Here is a 26,598-nt window from a genome sequence, read left to right as displayed (position 1 = left end):
AATGCCTTTTTCTCCATTCCGTTGGCAGCAGAGTGCAGGCCGCAGTTTGCTTTCACCTGGAAGGGGGTGCAGTACACCTGGAATCGACTGCCCCAGGGGTGGAAACACAGTCCCACCATTTGCCATGGACTGATCCAGACTGCATTGGAAAAGGGTGAGGCTCCAGAACATCTACAGTACATCGATGACATCATTGTATGGGGGAACACAGCAGGGGAGGTTTTTGAGAAAGGAAAGAAGATAATCCAGATTCTCCTAAGAGCTGGTTTTGCCAATAAACGAAGTAAGGTCAAGGGACCTGCTCAGGAAATTCAGTTCCTAGGAGTGAAGTGGCAAGACGGGCGTCGTCAGATTCCAACAGAGGTGATCAACAAAATAGCAGCTATGTCCTCACCGACCAGCAAGAAGGAAACTCAGGCTTTCCTAGGCGCCGTGGGCTTTTGGAGGATGCATATCCCTGAGTACAGTCAGATTGTAAGCCCTCTCTACCTTGTGACATGGAAGAAAAATGATTTCCAGTGGGGCCCTGAACAACAACAAGCCTTTGAGCAGATTAAACAGGAGATTACCCATGCAGTAGCCCTTGGGCCAGTCAGGACAGGACAGGATGTGAAGAATGTGCTCTACACTGCAGCCGGGGAGAATGGCCCATCCTGGAGCCTCTGGCAGAAAGTACCTGAGGAGACTCGAGGACGACCGCTGGGATTCTGGAGTCGGGGATACAAAGGATCTGAGGCCAGCTACACCCCAACTGAGAAAGAGATCCTGGCAGCTTATGAAGGAGTTCGAGCCGCCTCAGAAGTGATTGGCACTGAGGCACAGCTCATCCTGGCACCCCGACTACCAGTGTTGGGCTGGATGTTCAAAGGAAAAGCTCCTTCTACCCATCACGCCACTGATGCCACATGGAGTAAGTGGATCGCTCTGATCACGCAGCGAACCCGGATAGGGAATCCTAATCGCCCTGGGATTTTGGAAATCATCACTAACTGGCCGGAAGGTGAGAGTTTCGGATTGTCCTCTGAAGAAGAAGAGGAGCAGGTGACACGAGCTGAGGAGGCCCCACCATATAACCAGCTACCAGAAGAGGAGAAGCGATATGCTCTCTTCACAGATGGCTCTTGCCGCATTGTAGGGACAAGCCGGAAATGGAAAGCAGCTGTATGGAGTCCTACACGTCGAGTTGCAGAAGTGACTGAAGGACAAGGTGGATCAAGTCAGGTTGCAGAGCTGAAAGCTGTTCAGCTGGCTTTGGATATCGCTGAACGAGAGAAGTGGCCAAGACTCTACCTTTACACTGACTCGTGGATGGTGGCCAATGCTCTGTGGGGATGGCTGGAGCGTTGGAGAAAGGCCGGCTGGCAGCGCAAAGGGAAACCCATCTGGGCGGCTGAGATGTGGCAGGACATCGCTGCCCGGGTAGAGAAGCTGAGTGTGAAGGTCCGTCACGTAGATGCTCATGTACCCAAGAGCCGGGCTAATGAGGAGCATCGTAACAACGAGCAGGTGGATCGAGCTGCCAGGATCGAAGTTTCTCAGGTAGATCTGGATTGGCAGCATAAAGGTGAATTGTTTCTAGCCCGATGGGCCCATGATGCCTCTGGTCATCAGGGCAGAGATGCGACATACAGATGGGCTCGGGACCGAGGGGTGGATCTAACCATGGACAGTGTCTCACAGGTTATCCATGACTGTGACACATGTGCTGCCATCAAGCAGGCCAAGCGGGTGAAGCCTCTATGGTATGGTGGACGGTGGTCAAAATACAGGTATGGGGAAGCCTGGCAAGTTGACTACATCACACTTCCCCAAACACGCCAAGGCAAGCGCTATGTGCTGACCATGGTAGAGGCAACCACTGGATGGCTGGAGACCCTGTATCTCACGCCACTGCCCGGAATACCATCCTGGGCCTTGAGAAACAAGTCCTGTGGAGACATGGCACCCCAGAGAGAATAGAGTCTGACAACGGCACCCACTTCAAGAACAGCCTCATAGACACCTGGGCCAGAGAGCACGGCATTGAGTGGGTGTATCATATCCCCTACCATGCTCCAGCTGCCGGGAAAGTTGAGCGATGTAATGGACTGCTGAAAACAACCTTGAAGGTGTTGGGTGGGGGAACTTTCAAACACTGGGAGCTGCATTTGGCAAAGGCCACCTGGTTGGTCAACACCCGGGGCTCCATCAATCGAGCTGGCCCTGCCCAATCAGAACTCTTGAATACTGTAGATGCAGATAAAGTCCCTGTGGTCCATATGAGAGGTATGTTAGGAAAGACTGTTTGGGTGAGTCCCACCTCAAACAAAGGCAAACCCATCCGAGGGATTGTCTTTGCTCAAGGACCTGGTTGCACTTGGTGGGTAATGCAAAAAGATGGAGAAACACGATGTGTACCACAAGGGGACCTAATTTTGAGCGAGAAGAGTTTGTAATGTTTCATTGCATATATGTATATATATATGTATAGGTAAAAAGGGGATTAATTTGGGAATGACTAGATGGAGTAGAATAAGGGGTGGATAATGTCCTAGTTCAGCAGGAGGGACCAGCTAACCCTGTGTGTGGGTGATCAAAGCTGTGTATTCTACTCCCTCTATTCATTCCCCAAGGTCAATGGGCCATTAGCAGCAGCTGCCCAGGGAGCCATTATCACCTTCACACCCAGCCTGAGGGGGGCGGAGCTGCTAACGGGCCATCAACAGCTCAACACCCCCTGGCTCCCAGAGTTAATCACCCATTGTGTGAGTCCCCGCCCAGGGGGAGGGACTGAGAGCTCCCTGAGGGTACATAAGTGGTGGGTAAGAAGACCTCGGGAACCTCTCGTCGGATCCAGAGCAGCAGCAGGACCTTGACAGGAGGAGATCCCCGCTCTCGCCCAGACCACAGCCCTCGCCTGCACCAACAGGTTTTTCTTTTCCTTTTGCTCTGGACTTGGGGGAACCACAGGGGTCTCAGCACAAGGGCAAACAAACCCCCTTGGGTTTGTGCCCCAGGACACTGGGTTATACCGCTGGGGTTTTGTGAGTTGAAAGCAATTTCCCTTGTGTCTCAGTGTTGCTATTGTAATATTATTATTAAATTTTAGGTCTGACTTATAATCTCTCTCGTGGTGAGTTCATTTCCCCTGCTGGTTCACCTTTAAACCAGCACAGTGTGTCTGTGTGTGTCTGTGTCTGTGTGTGTATTATGTTTTTTGTTTTTATTTCTTCTTTTCTATGTAAATTGCCTTATTGTAAATTGCAGTTTTGTGGGGCTTTTTTTCCTTTTCTTCCCCTTCTGGGAAAAGGCAAGGGGCTGCTGTCAACAAGGTGAATACTTGGAATTTTGCCAAGGTCAAAACTACCACAGCCCCTTACAGCTGAACTATTCTATTATAAAACTGACCCACCTCCACCTAACAGAGAACATAAGAGACCTATCAGTAAAGACTTGGAATACAGGGTTACAGGCAGCTGAATGATCTCATATGTAAGGACTTGCCTACTCCTCGCTCCCTGGTTCTTCTCTTCACATTGTTCCCGTATGTTCTTCTCCTGGTCTTCCTATTCTGCCTGTTTACCTTGCACCAAGTCCAGAAAGTGTCAGACCTTTCTATGAGCCTCTTAAACTCACTAGTGGAGCAGAAAAAATCAAATTTTTTTGCTGTGTTAGTTTTCTATTGTGCTAGAAGGTCAGAGTGAACCACAGAGGGCTCTTGACAAGCTCCAGAGGCAGCACAGTGGGAACCAACGATTAGGAGCAGAGAGGTGGGAACACACCCTGTCTGACAGCCATGTGCTGTTGAATCACTTCCTGTATCACATGAAAGCACGTGTTTCTGGCTGCAGTATCACAAGCAGATGAGCTAAACAAATAGCTTCCCACCTCACTTCCTCCCTCTTGAAACCATCCTCCCAAGGAATATCCAGCAAGGACAAAAAGGATGTTTAATTCCTTTGATCTTGGGATGAAGTAACTACACTAAAGAAATTAAGGAAAGGGAACTAACTGGCTGTGATATGGAATTTTCATATGGAATCCAATTAAAATCCTGGGATGAGCTCATGGAGATTGACTTATGTACAGCCACTTAAGTTACAAAAGCATCACAACTCAGCATGCACAAAGCTGGACTGGAACTACTTCAGAAAACACTTCTGCATCACTGTAGTCTTGTCCTGTATAGTATATACTGTGTTTTAGTTTCAGATGACTGCAATTCTAGAGTCATACTGTGTGCTGAGTTAAAGGCAAGAAATTCTGGTTAGAAACATACAGAAACAAGGACGTCTCATGCAGGCATTTAAAGAAACATTAATTACATTCATTAAGAGATCAACCACTTGCAGATATACTTACCTCGTGTATGTCTTCCATCCACATTGTTATACTTTGAAAACTCTTCAGATCTGTGATGTCATATACAAGAACAAAGCCTTGTGCACCACGGAAATAGCTGGTACTAAGTGTATGAAACCGTTCCTGGCCAGCAGTATCCCTGAAAGAAATTGTAACAAATCACACACAAAAACAAACAAACAATAAAAAGATGATCAAACTGGAGAACTCCCACATATTAGCGGATTGAAAAAGCCCACCGATACGGTGGAGAGGTTTCTGCTTCCAGGAGCAAGGCTAGGAAAGCGGCAAGCAGGGCTCCCCTAGGATCAGGCCCCTTAGAAGCGAGGTCGGCTCCTCCCGCCCCCGGCCCAGCGACCGCCCCGAACGGAGTAAGTCTGCACTCGCCAGGAGTCCATGAGGAAAAGCCAAGTTTAATGCCGCGTGCTAGCTTATAAGGAGAGCATGGGAATTCCCCGGATGTAGGCGGGGAAGAGGGGTGGAGACGGGGCGGAGTAACGCACTTCATTGGGTGCATGCAAACGAAGGGAAGGAGGGAGGGGAGGAGCGGCAAAAGGACCAATAGGAGAATGAGGTGGGCGGGGAAATTCTACCATAGGGCTTCCGGTACTTCGAGGCAGGGACAGCCCCCGCCCGGGCTCTAGCGGCGCCTCGTGGGCGGCCCCGCGGGCAACCGCCCCCATGGCCAGGTCGCGCCAGGACAGGGGGCTGCGACCCAGAGGGTTTTGTGGGAAGAGGAAACTTGGACAAGGAACGACTAAGGGAAAGTGACTAGGGTAGACATATTGGGGTGTATAACATTCAAACTGGGGAAACATCAATATAGGGTGTGAACTTATTAGAGTCCTTATAAGTCTCTTGCAGAGCTTCCATATTTGGGGAGCCGGGTTCCTGGACTTTGGCATCCTCATCTATTCATCTCTTGTAGTATTTTTGCCACTGTATAAACCCTGGGTCTCCTCTGACACCCACAGAAAATAATTTTATTTTAAGGAGTATTGCCCAAATTTTAAATTATGTACTCTAATGTGAAAGGAACAAGAAAAGATATGGGTGAGAGATACAGCAGTAAAAGAAATACGCTGGAAATTTATTCTGAATAATACAGCCCTACTAGGGAAGCCAAATCAGTGGTTGAAGTCTGAGTGTAAAGTCAAGTCTACCATTGCTTCTTTATACACATAATCATTATGATCAGTACAACTCAGGTGATAAAAAAAATCTGGAGTACAAGCACTGCAGGCAGGAGTCAGATGACAACCCCATGTTCTGACAAATACTTTGTAAACTATGACACAAATAATAAGCTGGTTTAGATGGAAGACAGGTTTCGGGAAAAAGTCAACAAAATAGAGGGATGAAGTGATTCCTACATACAATTATGCCTTAAGAAAGCTCTAAACAAGCCTCCAATACTTCTGTGTTAAAGCCTGAGAGGGAGTAACTGCAGATCTAATACTGGTCAGATAATTCATCTACAAATTTACTCCTTGAGAAGTTAAACACTGATAAATACTGATAATCTTCAATATTGGATGCCTGGAGAGACAGCTGTCAGTAGCCCTATGTAACCTCTAGAAAAATCTCCAAACCAAAAAGCAGTGTATGTTCACAGACTCCTCTTACTGGATTTCTCTTGGTGATGCTTTCGAACATGCATTTGATGGCTAATGAAACATAACCTTTTCTTGCTTTGTCACTTCCCTCAATGTTACTGTACAATGAAATATGCTTAGTATGGATCGTAGATCTGCACTGCTTATACGCTGCAAGTTTTATTGTTAAAGCATCCCACTGACAACCCTCTTCTAAACTCACATTAGTTGCTGCAAAAAACGTGCTCCCGTAGGCTAAATTCAAATTATAAAATGATCTAGTAGGAACACCTGTATGTTAGGAAGACATGTGATTAAAAGCAGATATTTTCCATGTTACATTGCAATTTAGTTGGCTCTCATTTGTGATACAAATCAAAACCTACCATATCTGAAGTTTCACTCTTGTATCATTAAACATTACTGGCTTTACTTTAAAATCAATGCCTAGAAGAAAGAATGAAAATCTGTTAACATTTCTCATAATGACATGGATTCCCTTTGAAGAGTCTTTCTTAGCTCCAGTTATCACATAATTTTGAACAGAAAGAGAAAAGGAACAATACCAAGCAGAGAATAACTAGCCAACCATATACATTCAAAATGAAAGTTGTAAAAGGAAATTATTCAATGGTGAAAGCAACTATGTGTCAATACATTGCACAAATACAATATGATGCAAAGTCAGTACCAAGCAATGGAGGGACAGGCCAAAGCAAAGGTGCAGATGCTCTGAAACACGTAGGTATTTCCATGGATAGGCAAGTGACATGACAGCAGTTTCATGGCCTCTGCACAATAACACATTGTGCAAGTATCTCGGTGATTTTGAACAGCATGGCAGCTACGAATGGAAAGACAGCAACGCTTACAAAGCTGTTACATGTGCACCATTTTTCTGTCCTTACTTTCAAATCCCTAAAAAAATTATGCAGGGTTACATGAACAGGAAGACGAGCTGGCTGTACTAATTAAAAGTAAAGACAAAACTTACATGGGACTTAATTCAATATGAAGAGGATTGTCTCTACAGCCTAAATCACCATGTATCAGAGATCCAGAATGCCAATGCTAAAAACAAGTATTAATATTTATGTTGTCTCTACATAGACTAAAGAGATTTCCTCAAAGTTATTTTCCTTATAATTTATGATGCCCTCCTTTATTATATTACCAAATTAGTACTCCAAATGTGGTAAATGATACCTGGATTTATGGGCTGCTACAGTTCCAGTTTTAATACTAGAATCAGCCAGCTATCAGCTGCTATCTTAGAGTGGCACATTTTCTCAGAGTTACCTTACCCTGTTTCCCCTGTTACTTTATTGCTGAAGTTTGAAATACCACTTGATAATTCCTCTGATAGCTTTTTTCCCCACTGAAAACCAAAAGGTTCTTTTTGTCAATTATATTAAGTGAAGTTAAGGTGATATTGCAACAGCTGACCATACCATATCGTCAAAATTCTGTAAGATCAAACCGAAGCTGCTTAAAATTACATCAGAGTGGCTTTTCACCAGTAGTAATGTCATTTGAAGGAACTAGACAGATTATAAAATCACAAAAATCTTAATACCATTGTACTGATTTCTGTAAGAACCTGACTGCCAAATTAATTTATCAAAGGAAAGTATCCATGTCACCAAACCAAAAATGCAACAGAGGAAATGTTCCCTTCCTTTGTACTGACAGATGTATTGTGCACAAAAGGTTGAGAAGTGCACTCTCACATGCATGATTCCAATGCTATTAACATTTTTTGTGTGTATGTGGTAAGGGAGTTGAGGTGGATTAAAAAAATTATTAGGATAATCATGTCCTTCACTTGATGAATTTTCATTGAAGCTTCAATGGAAAGGAAAGATGAAATAATATAATTGGTATCTGTAATTAATACTACACAAAGCTTCCCTGATGGAATTAATAATGTCAAATGGAAATGTAATTTAAGTCAAATTTGCTCCTGTAAGGTGAAATTTCAACGTAATGGAAAACATTTGCTCCTGAAATTCACATGGTTTTGTTTAATTATCTGTATCATTTTCTACAATTGATGTTGAGAGGGACAGGGTACACACTGGGAGGCTGGAACATCCCTTTCAAATGGTGGGTTGGGAATACAGCAAAAAATTATAATCCAGAGAGGGATTCCTAGACCTATATGAGAAAGTTCTTAGTTGACATACATTTTAACAATAAATTGCTATATGCTTTATTTATTTATTTATTTATAAAAAGGGAAGTGGAGTGCTGAATCAGACTAAAACTTAATCTAAATTAAAATCAGGCATATTGACATCTTAAGTCAACTTCAAAATTTATTGACCTAAAAGGTCAATGAATGTTAGTGAAAAACAGAAGTCAATATGTTCTGCATGCATGAATTGTTCATGTCTTTATATGAAACTTCCAGCAAACTTAGCAAATTGCAAGGCAGCAAAGAAAAATGAGAAACACAATGCCAAAGACAGCCCACATTTCAGATGCTTTTAGGCCTAGGTGTTATACAACATAATCAACATAACAAAGTGAGCATTGATTACAGTTGTTGAGATAGATGTTATTGGAATGCAACAGCTTGTATTTGGTTCTTTTAAGCTGTCCAGTAAAACAAAAAGGGATATGCTGAGTGCAAGTTCAAATTCTAGTTGTTATTGCCAAGTTTCACAGCCATAAAATTAATTTTTTTCTTTATATTCCAAAAAGCAAATATTCCCATATTAGGACTGAGGCATCCTATAGACAATTAGCCAAAAAAGTCTAGAAATAGACAGCGACAGGGTAATTCAGCTGTGAAATGCCCCTCTTTTCCCTCAATATCTATAAAATAGGCTTCAGCCATCTGCAAAAGCCCTCTTTGAAGAGGGCTTTTGCAGCTGACTTAGAAAATTACAACACACTTTTCACCCCAACAGAGCTGTGAGTTTCTGACAGAAAATGCTCAAAAAATGTGTCTATCCAAAGAAAATGCAAGTTTGAACAGCTTAGCAGGATGAAACAGTGAGCACATGGGCAGAGGATGGTGGATGTTCCCTTACTGTCAATACAGCATCTGCAACTCCAGAAACGGGGAAGCAGCTGCTCTCAGCTCCGGTGCCCAAAGCGGGCAAGGGCCCAGTGAGATGCTCTGGGCTGAGTTTCCACTCTGTTACTCCTACCTATGCTCAACCCCTACTACTTGTTGGTGTCAAGATGCACATATCAAGAAATACCAGAAGCAGTGTGGTCTCCGAGCAGTCACATGGACTAATAATTGCTGCTTTGCCAAGAAAAGCAACTCGCAGGATAAAATGGTTTGCTAGAAAAGTAACAGTGACAAAAAACCTAGCCTTGTAAAAACAAAAATAATTAAGATGTGAATTGCTACTTGTGGTGTTAACGTATACCTTCACTATGGTTCATTTTTTCCTCATTAGCTCTACTTTATTTCCTTGTAAAGTAAGTATCAGGATCTCTACACAGACTTTTAAATCCTAATGCTGAAGCTGTACCACTTCAACTGTGATAGATTTGAGAGGACTCACAGCCCTGCAGAAATATTTCTCCCAGAAAATGTGTTCTGTGGGACCACCGCCACTGTTAATACAGCAAAATATCCTCACAGTCCATGAGAACATAATTCTGTTCACTGGTGTAGAAGGGGTTTTTTTGTTCATAAACTTTCTCTATGGTTTTATATGCAATGCCATTGTTTAAACAAAAACATTTATTCTTTATAGTCTATTCATAACACAATGCATCCACCTTATGATGCGTATAAGTTTAATTAGAAAACTATAACTGCTTCTAATTTATCCGAACTGTGTAATTGAAGAGGAGGAAGGGCACCCAGCCTGGAGCGTTTAAGTGATGCATTAAAAGCTTTCAATGAAAATTTACTGTTAATGCATTTTTTGCTTTTTCCTCATAAAATACATAATTTTAGAAAAGATCACTACTACTGGAACCTACCACAAAATGCTTGGTTGGTTTTTTTCCCTGCAATAACACTGGGAGTTTTCCTGGTAACACGGATCTGTGAAATGAGACTTTCAACAACCTTTTCCCTTCTGTGCCTATAACCCTTTACCACTAAGGAAGGTGGTGGCACATGATTTTGTCAGGGAACTCAGAAGGCTGCCAGACTGCACAGCTGGGATAATCTTCCTTCTACTCAAATCACTTGTTACAGCTGGACAGGTAAGGTGAAAAAGCAGTTAACAGCAGATGAGCATTTAGTAGCCAGCCCGACAGAAAGGGATCATTTGACTGAGCATGAAACAGGCATCCGGATAAAAAGAGTTACTTGTTCTGATGGTGTCAACAACAGGGAAGAAAACCTACAAACTGAGAAAACATTGTATTTTGTGTTCATCCTTTACACCATTAGTAGCCACAACAGGGCATTCTCTCCACTGCAACAGTCTACATGAAAAAAGAAACTTCCAATATTACCCTTTTGGAAGACAACACCCATAATCTCACCTGTTTTCAAACTCTGAGCTCTAATACACCTGTTAACGGAATTAAATGAAACTCAGTATCTCGGAAATAACTTTAAAAACACATTCAGGTAACAAATACCACATTTGGATGATTCATTTACATTTCAGATACACAGTTTTTAAATCTCTCAACAACCGGTGTCAGTAGTAAAACTAACAATGTTAATCTCAATCCATACTTTCACAAAAACTCATCTTTAATTTTCCTTAAAATAGCTTAAGTCACAACTTGGAAAATATATTGCTAGCATCATGACTTTATAAAAGATTTTGAGTCTGCAGTGGACTGAATTAGGAGTACAAGAAATTGTATCTCAAAATAATAACCTCATAATCAGGAACCTCTGTTCCAATATAAAACACATCAACAAAGCTGAAGTTTATTTTCATGGCCATTCTTTGGGATTCTTTGCTAAGCCTGTCGAGAAGTTGGCTGTTTATTAGGATCAATTTCCTGACTTCACTGTTAGTTGTGTTCTTTCCTCCTTGTTTATGATGGTTTCAGAAACTATTTTGCAAAAATGGGCAAGGAAATAAAAAGTGGTTTAAGTTCAGCTGTTCTCATGTGGGCAGGTCAAGTCATCTCATGGACTTAAGTATTTCCTGGACCAGCTACTGGCACAGCAACTATCTGTTATTTAATTCAGTTAACCCAACTCCTCCCAGACTGAAAAATGTGTAAAAGAGCCATGCACATTCCAAATGCAGGAATACACAATTCCCTGGCATACTTTAGCCTTCTTTTCAAGAGCAAAGAAAGAAAAAAAGGCTCATATTCACAAACTTTTAAAAATTAAAATTTCCCAAGAGAAAATTGGGAAAATCTCCACTGCACACACATAACACATTTTCCTGCTGATTATGCAGGTCCCAGCAGGTGGACTGTCAGGGTGCTGTTCCCCATGGCACTGTGGGGCTGGGATACCAAGGCAGTGGGGAGTTCCACATCATCCCCCACCTGCAGAGGCTCCAGGGAAGGCAGAGTGGTGGTATAGCACAGAACTGACATGCTCTGGCAGGGCTAATGGCTCTGCTTTAATCCCATGCATGCAGCTACCTACAGTGCAAAGCAACTTGACTTTATACTATATTAAAATTATTAGTACAAAGTTAAATCCCTTTCTAGCCTGAAAGACTGATGTCTGACATCTCTTTGAGGTTGTTATCTGAAAGGAGGTTTTAGCCTGGTCAGGGTCAGCCTCTTCTCCCAGGCAACAAGAGAAAGGATGAGAGGACGTAGCCTTAAACTGAGTCAGGGGAGGTTTAGATGGGACATTTGGAAGAATTTCTTCCCAGAAAGGGTGATTAGACATTGGAATGGATTGCCCATGGAGGTGGTGGAGTCACTGTCCCTGGAGGTGTTTAAGGAAAGCTTGGATGTGGCACTCATTGCCATGGTCTGGCTGACATGGTGGTGTTGGCTCGCAGGTTCGACTCGATGGTCTGAGTGTCTTTTCCAGCCTCATGGATTCTGTGACTCCCTATGGTTTTCTCTGCCCCTGCACCAGCGTGCAGCCCTGCAGCAGCGCCTCGTGGGCACAGGAGACAGTAAGGACACGCTGTCTTCCTAAGTTTAAACCAAGAGTAGGTTCCCAAGGCCCAGACGAACAGAAGGGGCAGTGCAAGCAGCCGGCACTCTGCCGTGACTCGGGCCCAGGTGACACATGTCCTGACACCCTCGCACAGGTTTAAGTTTTTGGCCGTGACTGGACACACGCAGGGCTCGGCAGAAGGAGATGTGACGTGTCCCAGAGCGGCAGTGACGGCCTGGCCGTGTGTACGCCGCAGGCAGCGGGCAGGGAGGGCGGCGCGGAAGGGAGGAGGGCGCTGGCGCTCGGGGCCCGGCTCCGGCACTCACCGATCGTGGCCAAGTAGGAGGCGGCGGCAGCGCCGGCGGGCGGCGAGCCGGGCTCCGTGTAGCGCCGCACGATGGAGGTCTTCCCCACGCAGGACTCTCCGGCCATCACGATTTTCACCAGAAGCGGCGGCGGCTCCTCCGCCCCGCCCGGGCCGTGCCTCGGCCCCGCCATGGTGGGCGCCAGCGCGGCCGGGCCGGGCCGGGGAGAGCCCGGAGGCACCGCGGGCTGCGCTCCAGCTGCTGCCCCGAGCGAGGGTTATGAAATTATGCAAAGACGAGATTTTTTTCATGACGTTTCATCATCGCTGAGGAGAGAGGGAACTTTCACAAGCCCCGTGACGCTTCCCCGTCAAGTACAGAAATAAACAGTCCGGCTTCGCGTTGCTTCCTGGAATTAAAGAGAGAGATAGAGGAAACAGGTTTAAAGAATTTCCTCTTTTTCGCATTTCATTTGTTCTCATCTGACAGTCAAAGCGACCTGTAACCAAAAAAAAAAAAATAAAAAGAGCATATGTATGCACAGTGTGGACACTTGCTGTGTGTCTGGATGTTCTTACCAGAATCCCACAGTGTCGCAATTAAAAGTCCCTTAGGCATTTGCCAGCATGCACATGGAACTCGTCCAGAGTCGTAAATGTGGGAACTGGATATATCTGAATGAATAGTATTAACATATGTTTGCAAATATTTGTGTCTATCTAGGCCTGCAATGACTCTTCAGGGGTTTGACATTGTCATCTTCAACCCTTCAGGTAATTCCTCTGTAGGCTCCTGTATCACAGAGCAGTGGATTGACATACTCACTTTTTGTGAACTCCACTTAGCACAATTCAGGATCATAAAATCATATAATCATCAGGGTGGGAAGATGCCTTTAAGATCAAGTCTAACCAATAATACAGCACTGCAACCCCTAAACTATATCACCCAGTGCCAGATCCAGATGCCTCTTGAACACCTCCAGGGATGGTGACTCCACAAATACCCTCTTATCAAAGGCCAAATGTTATTTCAGGCTTACCTTCCCTTCACCTGCGCACCAACCTGCACCTCAACTTGCCAGTATCGGACTGGTTATCCACAAACCTCTAGGACTTTGTGGCAGAAAGTCTTCAAAGGGTGTCAGCCACCTGTTTCTCAACCATTGCTGGAAGAATGAGAATTTCTGCTACAATCAGTAGGAAATGACAGATAAAACCAAATACCAAGTTAGCTGGACTTTTTAGGAGCGAATTCTTGAGATGTGACTGTATAAAAAAACCCAACACTAGCAAAGAAGGCATCAGTCAAAGTATTGCCATTAGGGTCAGAGTAAGGTTTTGTACTGATGAGACCAAATACATTCTTGAGTGACTGCTGGTAGAAGAAGTTGAGTGCACAGTACACTTTCAGTTGACCCATGGCATTATTGAAGGCATTTGAGGAGCCTGCCCTGTGCAATGAAGCTGCAGTCATGTGGCTTGTTTATTTGGACAAAACAAAGGCTAGGAGGAAATATTATTACACTCTGCCAGGAATTAAGTTACAAGGTGTTAAAAAAGCTGCTTAAACAAAAGGATAATAGGATGAATTGATACACACTGTTTGCCAATATGGCCAAGCTAAAATTTTTGAAGTTTCTAATGATAGTTTAGAAAATTAATAAAGGCTAAACAGATGAACATGTTAGGGAAGCTGTAACTGCCTGTGATAGGGAAAGACTGGACTTCATAAACCAGAACACTTCCTATGACAAACATCCCCTGCTATCTCAGCAGCCCCTTGAAGTTCTGCTTCCCTGGGCAGAAACTTGAAGCTACCCTTGATTATCCCAGCTCTGAGGGATGATGGGGTGCTGGCATCTTCTGGTAGTTCTCATGGGTCAGAGGTGATGATGTGCATGGGGAATCTGTAGCACTGACAGATAATCTAATGTCTGCAAGCACAGGCAAGTGTCTCCAGCCAGCTGTGCATCAATCCTGCTCTGGTCCCTCTGTCAGTGCAACTCCGGAGTGAGGACAGTGATGATTTGTCCTGTAGATGGATGTTCTAGCATGGGTTTGACAGATGCATGTGTGTGGGTAGCACACTGGTTTATAGATACACTGCAAGGCTTTGTCTTTTTTGTGGAGCCTTCTCCCATTGTCTGCTCTGAAGCTGTTCTCAAAATAGCTTTCTATGCAGGCAGCACTGCAGCTACCTGCAGCAGTTACATTTAGGTGTTAGCCTGGACTGATGGTGTTAACAAGGATGCTGCATTAGCTCAGTCTGTACTCTCTGCTATTTGCCAGGCCAACAAATAAATTAAAAGGCTCTCCATACCATTTTGTGTATTTGAGTGTTGACTGTGAGCAATGTGTGATGCAGGATTCTGGCCAGTTTCTTAATAGGACTCCAAATGCCCAGGGTTACCACTGCTATCAGTGAGTTACAGTATCACTTTTCCTAATGTTCCTATCCACAAGGGGACAGTCTTTCCATCTCTTACCACTGACTAAAACCATTTAAAAGTTAGCTCCTTGAAAAGCTACCATTCAATGAACTAAATTAATTTTTTTAAATATGTGTTTCGTGCTTTAGAAAAAAGTTCCAGATCTTTGTAGACTGTATGATGTTAGTGGACTTACAGAGCTAATCATAAGTATACTTAGTATAATGAAGCTAATGACTTGAAAAGAATGACTGTGCCTACAGGACAATCAGTGCAAAGCACAAAACAATATTTCCATTGTATTTATTGAGATATCCTTGGAAAAGGATATATTAGCTTTTCATAGATCTTTTTTTGATTGCTCACTTCCATTTCGTTGTCTCTATCTTTCTAAAAACATGAATAATAATAATAATAATAATAAAGACATAATTTTGAAAAGCATTTTCATGGGAAACCTTTTAATTTTCGCATGGAAAAATGACTAGATTTATTATAACTTAACTTATAAAATGTTAGGTTAGTAAAAATAACATTCATTTTTATTCAATATTTGTAAATTGTTATGGTTACTTACAGATAATGATTTTCACATTTTTGCTTTTTATCTGAAATGTTCAGTTTAGAAATAACTGCTCTGAGTGCAGAAGTACTTTGGGCAAAGAAAACAATGCCATATTTTTAAATTCTCAATAGGCTCACACCTCCTACTTTGCATCAGTGTGGTGTATTACCCCAATCTCTTCTGAAGAGCTGATAAAGTAGCCTATTTTTCATATAGCCAAACCCCCACAAAAGTGGGCCAACTACTCATCACAGTTACAGAAACTACTTAAAATTGCTCTGAATGCAGGAAGAAACAAAAAAGATTCTTAAGCAAAATATTTCATGCAAAACATCTAGCATAATCTTGTCACTAACCCTGTTTTACAAATCCTTGCAAGCAACCATTATTTAAAAAAAAACAAACATAAAAAAAAGTTAAGGAGATGAACATAAACATAAACCAAGGATAAAGAAACATATTTCTGAAACATAATGGCATCCTTACAGGTGCCATAGCCTCCTTAATAAATGAAGCTTCCTCCTTAATGAAATAAAGCTTACAAAATATTGCAAAGTGGTTCAATGTATTTTCATTTGAAATTATTGTGCTGGAATATTAGAATACTAACACAATTACAAATATTAGCAGCATATTCATGAAGTTTTACTGAGCTGAAGGTATAAGCTAAAAATGGTAATAAGAAGAAAGAGCAGGGCTTAATTTGGATTTTAAATCCTCAGTGCTAAGTCACTGCTCATGTCAAGATTGGTCACTGAATAGGTTCTCTTAAGTGATCAAAGTGAAACTCTGCTTTCATTTCTGTTAAGATAAAACCACTTCTGATTGGACAAAATTGAGAGGTAAATTACTCATGATAGGCAAAACAGGGTTCACTAATCTTTAAATGAAATTTCTGGGCCAACTGTGAAGTATTTTAGTTATTTAAGAGACAGGGCTCTCTGTTAAACTGGAATATAATTTTAAAGATTTCATCAGAGAGCAGGACATCTCTCTGGGTCAGAATGACTCAAATGTGGGGTTACTGATGAAAACGCTATTGAAAAATGTCCCTTCCAACCTAAACCATTCTATGGTTCTGGGATTAACTCTTACTCTAGATGCATCACCACTGCTGCTGATGAGCTCTGCCTTGGCCAGTTGCAGGTCTGTTTTGGAGCCAGCTGGCATTGACTCTGTCGGTCAAGGGGGAATCTTTTAGCAGCTCCTCACAAAAGCCACCCATGTAGCCCCCCTGCCTACCACAACCTGGCCATGCAAAACCAATACAGAAGATACCTTGGTAAACAGCATCCCTACCTACCTTCCTGTTTGCTCCTTGTTTTAGCCACAGGAATCTATATTATTTGGTAAAAACTTGGGAAGCATCCTAATATCACAAAAAGAACCCTGGAATAGGGAGAGAGGGAAAGGATACATTATGATCAAGATATAAAGTCTAGGAGGAAGACAGTAAGTATGTGTGCTTATTCTGATTTTTCTTAGCACCTGTAATGTCTGGAGCAGGGGATGATTGATCTCCAAATCAGGGGGACAGAGAGTAGAAAATTAGAGCAAATGTACAGGTGAAGAACTGAATTCATCCTTCCAGGGGCTTGTAGGTACAATTTATGGGAATGATTCCTACAGCAGTTTTAGAAGATCAAAATCGAGTATGTGGCCTAACGAGGTCACAAACTAAAGGCTAAGCAGCCGTGACAGTCAGCTTTGAAGGTGAGCTTCTACGTAGTCTTCTGATTACTTTTTTAACCGGTAATAGAAACAAATAGGAAACCATGCAAGCAGATTGCTTATAGATGAGCCTGCAAACACATAGGCTACATCTGCGTCACCTTTAGTAGAAATATCCATGTTTCAATTCAAGTTCACCAAAGTTATGGGAGGGGTTAACCAGTGAAGATGCTCCATCTACCCTGCAGGCATTAGCTCCCCTCCCCTGGACAGCACTTACCAGCTTGCTCCTGTCTCCATGTGTTGTGCCACAGCTGGTCCTGCTAACTCACATGCCAGAGTCTCCTCTTCTACATCAGAAGACACTTCACCTATAATGTGACTGTCAGCCCATCACAGGCAGAGTTGAGGCCACAGCACTGCTGCCTTTGGTGGAGCAGGGTTTTGGAAGAGAGACACTGGTATTTCATGACAGTGCTGTTTAATCTTGATAGCGAAAAGTGCCTTGAAATAAACAACTGCTAAGTGACTTTTTATTCTTTCAGCAGCAAAGGTATTTATTAACAATGTGGGAGGCAAGCCAGTTCGTACTGGGCAAAAACTTGCCTGGCTTGTTTGTGTAAAATAAGACATTTATACAGTTTTGAGTTCATAGTTACACCTTCTAATTTCCATATTGATGACTGGGCGAAATCTTGGGCAGAGCTTTCCTTTTGACTTGAAATTTGGGTAGTGGTCTCCTGATTTCATCCCTTGGGTGGTCTTGAAGCATCTTCATCACTGTTGGACTTCTGCCATTTCTTTGTTCAATGACATTACCTGTCGAACTTCTAAAATCTTGGCTTTAACTCTACAAAGTCTTGGCTCTTTACCATTTCATCCTATAGAAGTGTCTAGCTTATCCAAATTTATGACTCCTAATACAGTGTACACTGGTCTCTATAATTGCTAGACAGTCTGTACCAGAACAAAGCAACACATCACTTCATGCTGTTTCATGAGTTAAGCATTCTTGCGATGCAAGCTATACTTTGCAGAGCAGAATTAGAAATTTCACAAAACTAGGGGTTTTTTTGGACCCTTTTCTCTTTCAAATCCTCTGAATCTTGATTAGCAAACGGTAAGGCAGCTGGCAGTTCCCCGGACAGGTCAGCTTTCCAGGGCAGGAGTCTCCATCCATGCCTAAAAGCACCTGGCTACCCCCAAGCCCTACCTAAAGGGTAGCATGAACATGCATCCTCTCATTCTTCATCAGGAACACACTCCTCCTGGTGAGAAGCTTTCACATCTGGACTGCACCACTCCCCTGTGAAATCTCCTGATTCCTCTGACCTTCAGATCTGATGGACCCATCTCCAGTTCCCACTGCTAATGGGCACAAAGCTGGACTGGGTGCGCTCAGAGCTGGGGTCTTGGTGGGCTCCTTTGTTAAATGCTCTTAAGGTTTGAAGTCACCTTCTCAAATTGCCCTTGTGGTTTTGGTTACTGCAGCTTATCTGAATGACTCTCTGGAGCAGGCAGTAGTTTTTAATTTATTTTTCAGTGACTGTTTTTTGATTTAATAGAGGTTGCTGGGTTTATACTTGCTTTCACCATTCTGACTATATTTTTGCTATTTATCAAAAGCATGCAGAGTTGCAGATAGACCTTTTTTATGTATCATATAAATCTATTTAAGTGAATAAATAGTAAACACTGCCAGAATGGAGTAAAAGTGAAATATTGCATTGATGCTATTAGGAATAGAAATATTTTGGAAGTACCACTATCAAATCATCTGTGAAAATGCCATATAGGCACATGCACATACATAATCCACAGATAGTATGTTGTCCTTCAGATAAATGCCAAAAATGCAGGCCTCTGCTTTCATTTAAGTACCTGACATGTTCTTCAAAGGCACATTGCTTGGCAGATACCAGAGCATTTTCCATTAATCCTTAAAAGATTTGAATAGTGTTTTATTTATATTTAGCATCCTGAAAGCAAAGTGGAGAATACTAAGATTATTTGATGACTAGATCCTATAGGCTTTTTCCTGGAAAAGACTACTAGAAGAATAAGGCTAAATCAGTAATAGCTTAATCTGTTGTAGATAATACAATTTATATTGCTATGTATCATGTTAATGACTCCAAACCAATGTGCACATTATATTTTTTTGTCATTTGCAATTTGGAATTCTCAGAATAAGAAATGCAGAGACAAGGATAACCCATGTTTTCCATGAGAGATTCATGGAAACTGAAAAGTAAGGTCTTTTAATAGTTCATGATAACTGTTTTTCTTGGCTTAAATGTAGGTCTTAAAAAATGGTGCTCATTGTTTTGCTTGTAGTTCTTTCATGCATGAACAATCATGCTGATGATGCATTTACTTCAAGTGAATTTTCCAATTGAAAAAGTGCTCTCAAGTAGTTTAAGTACTATGAATCACCCCAGAACCTCATCTAAGTTCCATAAAAACACTGGCTGTGGAAAGCAGCCCTGGAAATAAGACATATTGAGGTTGTACTGCATGATTCAGCTGAACAGAAGTATATTTTGTCAACACAGAAGTTGAGGAACCTGACAGTTCTGTAAAAATGAAATTATAATCTGCTAGAAAGACAGAAACTAACTCTTCTGCACCCTCATTTCTTACATGCCTCAGTTGTTCCTCACTGGTTTGAAGCAGTGATTCTAAAAAAGAGAACCTCAGCCTTTGAAACACAAGAGTTTTGTAGGACATATTTCATGCCTTATCTATTTCTTAACTTTTATTTTGTTATTGTCTTCTTCCTTCCTTGTTTCCCTTTTAGTCTGACTGTTGCAAGTTCTCTTTTTCTTGTTATCACTGCCTGTACCATTCGGACAAGTAGAGTTTCTGTTATTATTTCTTGTTATTAACAAATGCAATCTATTTCTTTCTGTTTATTTTGACTTAAACAAGTTTATGTCATAAGTATTTGTCAAGGAAACATTAGTGATTTTTTCAAATCTTATGCAGTTTTTATTTAAAGTTACCTTTGAGAGCAGATAAAATTGTTCATTAAATCATAGTTTTTCAAAATTATAAAATGTTTAATGATAATTTCAAAATAATTAGCTATTGCCTTAGACCTTTTAAAATTCATGATGTAATGTAAGGTTACAATTTCTTAACAGCATTTTAAATATATTGAGAATTTTAAAAAGTTAATGTAGCTTTCTGTGTCTTGGATAACGGTGTATTGTCTCAAGTGAGCAACGCAAGTATCGTGAGTTTCCTTATGCCTGGAGTTCCTTTCAGAATCTAAGGCCCTGAGGTCCAGCTCTGGTTACAGACTGCTGAGCTCTGTGGTGCTCCTATAGGGGCTCAGAGGGTCACTGTGGTCACACCACCTTTCCTGCTACTTATGCAGCTGTAGGGTGGTTGGTGCTGGAGGCTGGGATGTTAGATGGCTTCCACCTTGCCCTGATGAAGGAAAATATTTTTGCCCACATGAAGCCATGTAAAACATTTACATTTTGATTGTTTTTCCAAGATAATTTGGATACAGGTTAAGATCTTTAATATGAGCCAAGGTAGCTTGCACAAGAAGTCTCGGTGCCAGAGAGGGGGGCACAGTTGAGCTCTGGCCATCCATGCTGGCAAGTTGATCACTGACATGAAGTGTGTTATACCCAACATCAGATTGTGATTGCTACTGGTCCTTGAAAATCTGGAGCAAGAGTGCCTGAAATGTGTCTTTAGAGTAGAAGAAACCTGAGAAAATTTGTTGGTTTAGCCCATGTTTTAGTATTTGGTGACATCATTGATGCACAAGTGTTACTTTGAGGTTTAGCATTCTTGTGCTGTTCTTTGAAATAAAACATTGTGAAAGTGAAATGTAATTAAGTAGCTCACACCCTCTGATGAGGGAATAGTAGCTGTAGAAAAAGCAAGAATAAATGAATTGTCTTTTGGTCTCTACAGCTTCCTAAGAAACATGGATGATGCCTTTTCTTTCCTATCTAAAAAAAGGAAAAAAGCCTTGAAGGAGGTGTGGAATGGAGGGAAGCTATATGAACATGAATGCTTAATACCCACTGAAGAGAGAAGTAACACAGGGTGCCGTTGTGCTGCAAAGGTATGAAATAATCAATGCTCAGTTGTAACTCAGCCTAATACTCTTAAAGATATGCCTCCCTTAAGTAAAAGCTCTGTTTTAAATCAAGAACATTTTCTTTGATTTACAGTTAAAACAAATCAAACTTCCATCCAGGTCCCCACACACACACAAAGATGAAGGAGTGATTGGGCATATCATTTGAAATATTGATCAAGCAGTTGAATGTCATTTGGAGAAACAGTAAAAATATGTTGAGAAAGGCCCATATGCCTTGTTTAGTGAAACAGACTCATGCAGTTGGGCACACAGGTTGTACACCTGCATGACAGGCTCCCTTCCCCTTCCAAAAGAAAGTAAAGAATTAATTTTGCATTTTTAAAATGTTTCTATTCACAGTTTGCCTGGAATCCTTCAGTTTGCCACAGAACAATACAATGGTGTGAAGTTGCTGCTCTCTTGGGGAACACCATTCTGCTCAACATTACTATTGTTTATTTTCTCTAGTTATTTGTACACCAGAAATTTTGAAGTCCCTGTTAGGACTTTTTGAATTAATATTGCCAAGGGAGCTGATGTGCTACCCAGTCACACACACAGCTCCCATTTTCCCCATATGCAACTCTTGCAAATGAGTGGTTTAGGCCACTAAAAGAATCATCACCAAAGGTATTAGCAAAAGTAGGTTTTAATGTAAATTGGTGGAAGTGTGACTTTAACAGAGTTTGATGGCAAGGTTCACTCTATTGCTCACTACTTAAATGAAGTATACAAAGGAAAATCAGATTAGAATCGGTTTAGAATGATTTACACTGAGGCCAGGGATGCAAACATTAAGGGTACAAAAGGATAAGGGAGACCCTTCTGTTGAGTCACAAGGTTCAGAGAGGACTGCCTTACTATCTAAACTCCTGATGGATCCTGGATGCAGCTGAATCCAATCTCTGTCCCATATTTGTTCAATGGTTTATGTCTAAAGAGTTTAGCAGCACTTAAATCATGACTAATATTTATAAAGTGACTCACTAGGCTTTTCAGCAACCACTTAATTATAGATCCAAGATAGCAACATTCTCACTATACTTGTTAGAGGGTTAGAGGGCACTTGAATCAATTCACATGCATGGACTTAAAAATGTGTATATATATGTATTTTTATATTTATATATTTATATCTATATCTATATATCTATATCTATATCTATGTCTATATCATCTATATCTATCTATCTCTCTCTCTATATATATATGTGTGTGTGTGTGTGTGTGTGTATGTATGTATGTAAACAGGTTGTCCTGGCTGTAATGCTGTCCAGTATTTTCTTTTATTGGAAGGTAAAGCATCAGGTTCAGCTTTACAAATAATGCTCAAGTTACAGATAACTGATTATTCAATTGATGAAGTGCTTTGGAAAGTCAAGTATCCCACTGAACATCGTGTGGTCTAAGACTCCTGCTCAGTAACACATTAGCTCTTTCTACTCTACTGTTTGATTTGGGGTCATTTTGGGGGTGTAATACGCATTGAATTTCTTCTTGCTTTGCCCCTTCTTGCACCTCTTTACATGAGAAGTGTGAGGCAGTATCACTTTGAGTGGTATCAGGAGCAGACAGACTTGAGAACCAAGGTAATATCCCCTCTACTTCTATCCATCAGCCTCTCAGCAGTCACCATAGGTAAGCTGGAAGACTACTCCTACTCCTGTGAGGATAGATTGGTCTCCCACAGAGGATTTTAATGGCTCAATATAATGAATTTGCCATGTAGACTACATAGTTTTTCTTTGATTGATGTGTAGGGTAATGTTTTAGCAGGGTGATCTGACTAATTTTAATCTACATTGAGGACATTCTGTAAGAGTAACTCCACAAGTTTTCCTTGTCCTGGGGCCAGTACTGTGACCTACTTTATGATGTGGCTATCCTCCCAATTGATACCACTCAGGATTTAAAGAGTTCCCTGTTTTTATCTCCCTAATTTTAGTCTATTCATCCACCTTTTGATTCTAGATTGTAGCTGGTTTATTATCCTTAGCGTGAGGTTTTGCCCATCCCATTTTGAATGGTGCTTTCCTGGCTACATCTAGTAATAATTGCCAATCTTGAGTTCTCCAAACTGGAGATCTGCCTGCTTCCTGGTTCAGTGATTCCCATTGACTGAAACATTGTGTGATCCACACACCACAGGAGTCCACATATATCATTTTTCCTCCATTCTGTGCTGCCAAAACAACTGCCCTTATTTTTCCTACTCGTGTACTACCTTCACCTTCCTCTATTATTTGTTTGCCAGTCTTAATGTTTAGTGCAGCAGCCTTACATTGCCATTTACCATTTATCCTTTTTGCTGAGGCATCAGTGAAACAGTTTGAAATAGGTTACTGTAAGTACCATGTTCAGTAAAACCCCATTATGTTGTGATAGAGTTGTGGGGGTGTACTGGTCCCAGTAATTGTATCAAGATTTTGATTGCCTCTTCATGTTCCTAGTTCTACAGTTTTCCCATTCATAAAAGTGAATACCATTGTGCAAGCAATGGTAGAAAATCCAGGGATATGTTTCCTCCAGTATCCTAGAGTTCCCATTAACTGTTGTAACTCTTTCCTAGACTGGGACATCTGCACTTGTTCTATTTTTGTTAAGGTGTCCTGAGAAATTACTGCACTGCCTGCTATCCCCCAAGTACCCAAAGTCTCTGCTTCTTCACTTGGTCCTTGACATATTTCTCAGGTGGGATCTCAAATTCTGCTTTATATAGTTCTTGTCACACTGTTGCTGCTGCTTCTCCTACTTTTTCATGCAAATCTCCTGCAATTAGAATATAATATCCATATTGATATAATTTCACATCTTGAGGAAGTGGGACTGTCTGTAAGAGTTCAGCAAGTTCAACAAGCACAGCATAAGCAATCATGGGTGAATGTTTATACCCCAGTGAGAGTCTGCAAAAGGTACATTGTACACTTTCCCAAGTAAAAGCAACTTTCTATTTATCCTCTTCCCCTAAGGGGACCATAAAGAAAATATCATTTCTATCTAGCACTGCAACCCATGGGTGTGTGGCTGGTTGTAGATTGGCTCTTAGGTTTTCAACACTGGGTGCTGCAGCTGTTAGTGGGGCTGTATTGGCATTTAAGCACTGGTAATCCACAGCCATCTCCTATCTGGTTTTTGAACTGGCCAAACCAATGAATTATATGAGGAATGGGTTCTGGATCTCGTTTGTAATTTTTCAAATCAAAAATAACTTCATAAATTCTGTTTCATGCTGCAGCAGCAATTGAGTATTCAGGGTGTGTGGGAGGGAAGGTGGGGGTGCAGTGAGGATGGAATGCACCACCACAGATGCCCCATGTAACTCTGCTTACCCTGTTTTCACAGCAACCTCATCCATCATTTCCCACATCCCTACTGGGGTTCCCACCTTGCTTATCTCTCCAACATTCTGTTTCATGAGGCATAGGTAGGATCTGGTGTAATGGAAGGACCATAGAGGTGAGAGAACCCAGGATGGGAGACACAGGGGCTAGTGAGTCGCTGGAAAATCAAAGCAGACTGTGAAACTTGACTCTTTTGTCCTTTATAGACTACAATTGTTTGTGATGTACTGGGGGTATGACTTTCCTTAAATTAAATCAAAATCCAGTAAGTGGCCTGCCTCAAAGATGACTTTGTTTGAAATTTGGAGTTCGTGGTTGTTCAGGCAAAATTACCTTGGGCTACTTCATGCTGTGGCTGGCCAAAGCAGAGCTGACATGTTGACAGCAGTGCTGTGATTGTGGAGACTGAGGCAACTATGGCTTGTAGTTTGTCCACAGGTGTGAGCATTGCTATTTTCTCTGAAATAAGCATGGTTAGGACTGAAGGAGAGCTCCGAAGCTCTTCTGAAGCCATTGATCATGCACATTACAAAGTGTATAGGAGTGTGTCAGCTTAAAAGAGTGCTGCTTCATGACCAGTGAAGTTGACCAAATCTCACCTTCAGAGGAAGCTAGAGATGAAAACAAGTAACGAAATGTGTGACAGATAAGTTACATGGGATAAACCTGGAAAATGATAAGGCTAACACTTACCTTTAGAAAGCAGGGAAATGAAAAGCCATAGGCTCATGGAACAAGTAACCAAACTAGCTGCAAGGACAAATGGGATTTGTCAAGTACAAATTTTATTAAAACAGCCTAATTTCTTTCTGTGACAGGATAACAGGCCTTTTAGATTAGAGAAGAAGGAATAAAAGTCTGTAAATCCTGATTTTGGGCAGATTTTTGTCAGGGTTACATGGAATCCCCATGAGCAATTAAGGGAAACATTCTGCATATCTCAGTTCCAACCATCTTCAAAAACTAAAGGGAATAATTAGTGATCACTCTCACACTGGAGCATGTTTCAAGGGAGAATGTCCCAGAGATCTGTCATCAACCTGGTAATACTGAGTGTTGAATATTCATTCAGAGTAAATTTCAGTAAAAACATGGCTGATGAAGGAAAGAACCTATTTGTTAAATTTGCAGAAAAAAATCAAGCTGAGAGATCTGTAAACACTTTGAAAGACAGAATTAGGATTCAGACTACTCCTGGTGTCTTAGAGGAGGTGATGAGAACAAAACAAGTTTATAAGGAAAAGCCCTACATTCAGTAAGGAGAATCTGTACTCAAAAACCCACAAACCAGGGAAGAGCTGCAACAGTATAAAAGTCATGGAGAGGATCTGGAAGCTGCAGTGAATTTGATTTAATGATATGGCAAAAAGGTAAACATTGCACTGGGATATATAAAAAAGGCCCTTTTTCTGCAACATACATGAAATTTTCTTCCTCTGCTCAGTGCAGATGTGCTATTCAGCTGGAGAATGGTGTTCAGTTATGAACACTTTGAGCACTTAAAGAAAGATGCAGGTGAAGTAGAGTGGATCTGGCACTTTTCTTTATTCTCTTCTAAACTCTTTGGCAAGGTTAAAGGAGCAAGGCTTTTTTGGTCTAAAGCAGAGAGAAATTAAAGTAGGCAGATTGAGCATCTTCAAAAACATAAATGGCAAAGAAGGTAGGAATAACCTCAAAGGGTACAACAATAACCCATCAAGAAGTAATAAGGGGTCTACATTGCCTTAGGAGAAATTTAGTTTAGATATGAAGAAACATCTGAGAGCAACAACCATGAGGCACTATGGTGCATCTTCCTGGTTAGGACTAGGATCTGGTTAGCAAACACTGCTCAGGAAAAATGATGTGTAAGTGGTAAGTGTATAAATGCTCTTTCCAAGTCGCATCCTGTTTATGACTCTATGTATGTATTGGACTAAATATCAGTGTAATAAAAGCAACTCAAGACAATCTTTGGCCACCAGATGTGACAATAGGATACAAATATCAGAGCAGGACTTGACCCTTTGCTTAGGTAGTGTAGGCATTTGGCTAAACTATCAGATCACTGAGTCCTGATCTCTGTGCTGCTTACTCCAGAGCCCAGGAAGCCAGGCTGAGGAGGGGGGGATAGATAGACAGAGCTCATACTAGAGTGAAGGACCCTTCCCAGGAGCATCATATCTGTTCCTGCAAGAAGACAATGTATCAATACCTTTTGTCCAATCCAACACTATCCTTTTCTT

At 41.6% G+C, this 26,598-nt stretch overlaps 1 protein-coding gene across 2 annotated transcripts in view; it reads right to left on the bottom strand.

Moving 5' to 3' along the window:
* The window catches only part of LOC139671562 (ras-related protein Rab-10-like), a 38,997-nt gene extending 26,459 nt beyond the window's left edge, over positions 1-12,538 (bottom strand). For both annotated transcript variants that reach the window (XM_071554605.1, XM_071554604.1), the window contains exons 1-3: positions 12,279-12,538; positions 6,323-6,383; positions 4,342-4,480 (exon numbers count right to left, since the gene is read on the bottom strand). In XM_071554605.1, the coding sequence (XP_071410706.1) occupies positions 4,342-4,480; positions 6,323-6,383; positions 12,279-12,450 (372 nt within the window). In that variant the 5' untranslated portion in view covers positions 12,451-12,538. The remainder of the gene's footprint in view (positions 1-4,341; positions 4,481-6,322; positions 6,384-12,278) is intronic.
* Between the last annotated feature and the right edge of the window lie 14,060 nt (positions 12,539-26,598).

Source organism: Pithys albifrons, chromosome 4 (assembly GCF_047495875.1).
Source record: "Pithys albifrons albifrons isolate INPA30051 chromosome 4, PitAlb_v1, whole genome shotgun sequence".
Classification (NCBI taxonomy): Eukaryota; Metazoa; Chordata; class Aves; order Passeriformes; family Thamnophilidae; genus Pithys; species Pithys albifrons.
This window is presented reverse-complemented; position numbering and strand designations above follow the sequence as displayed.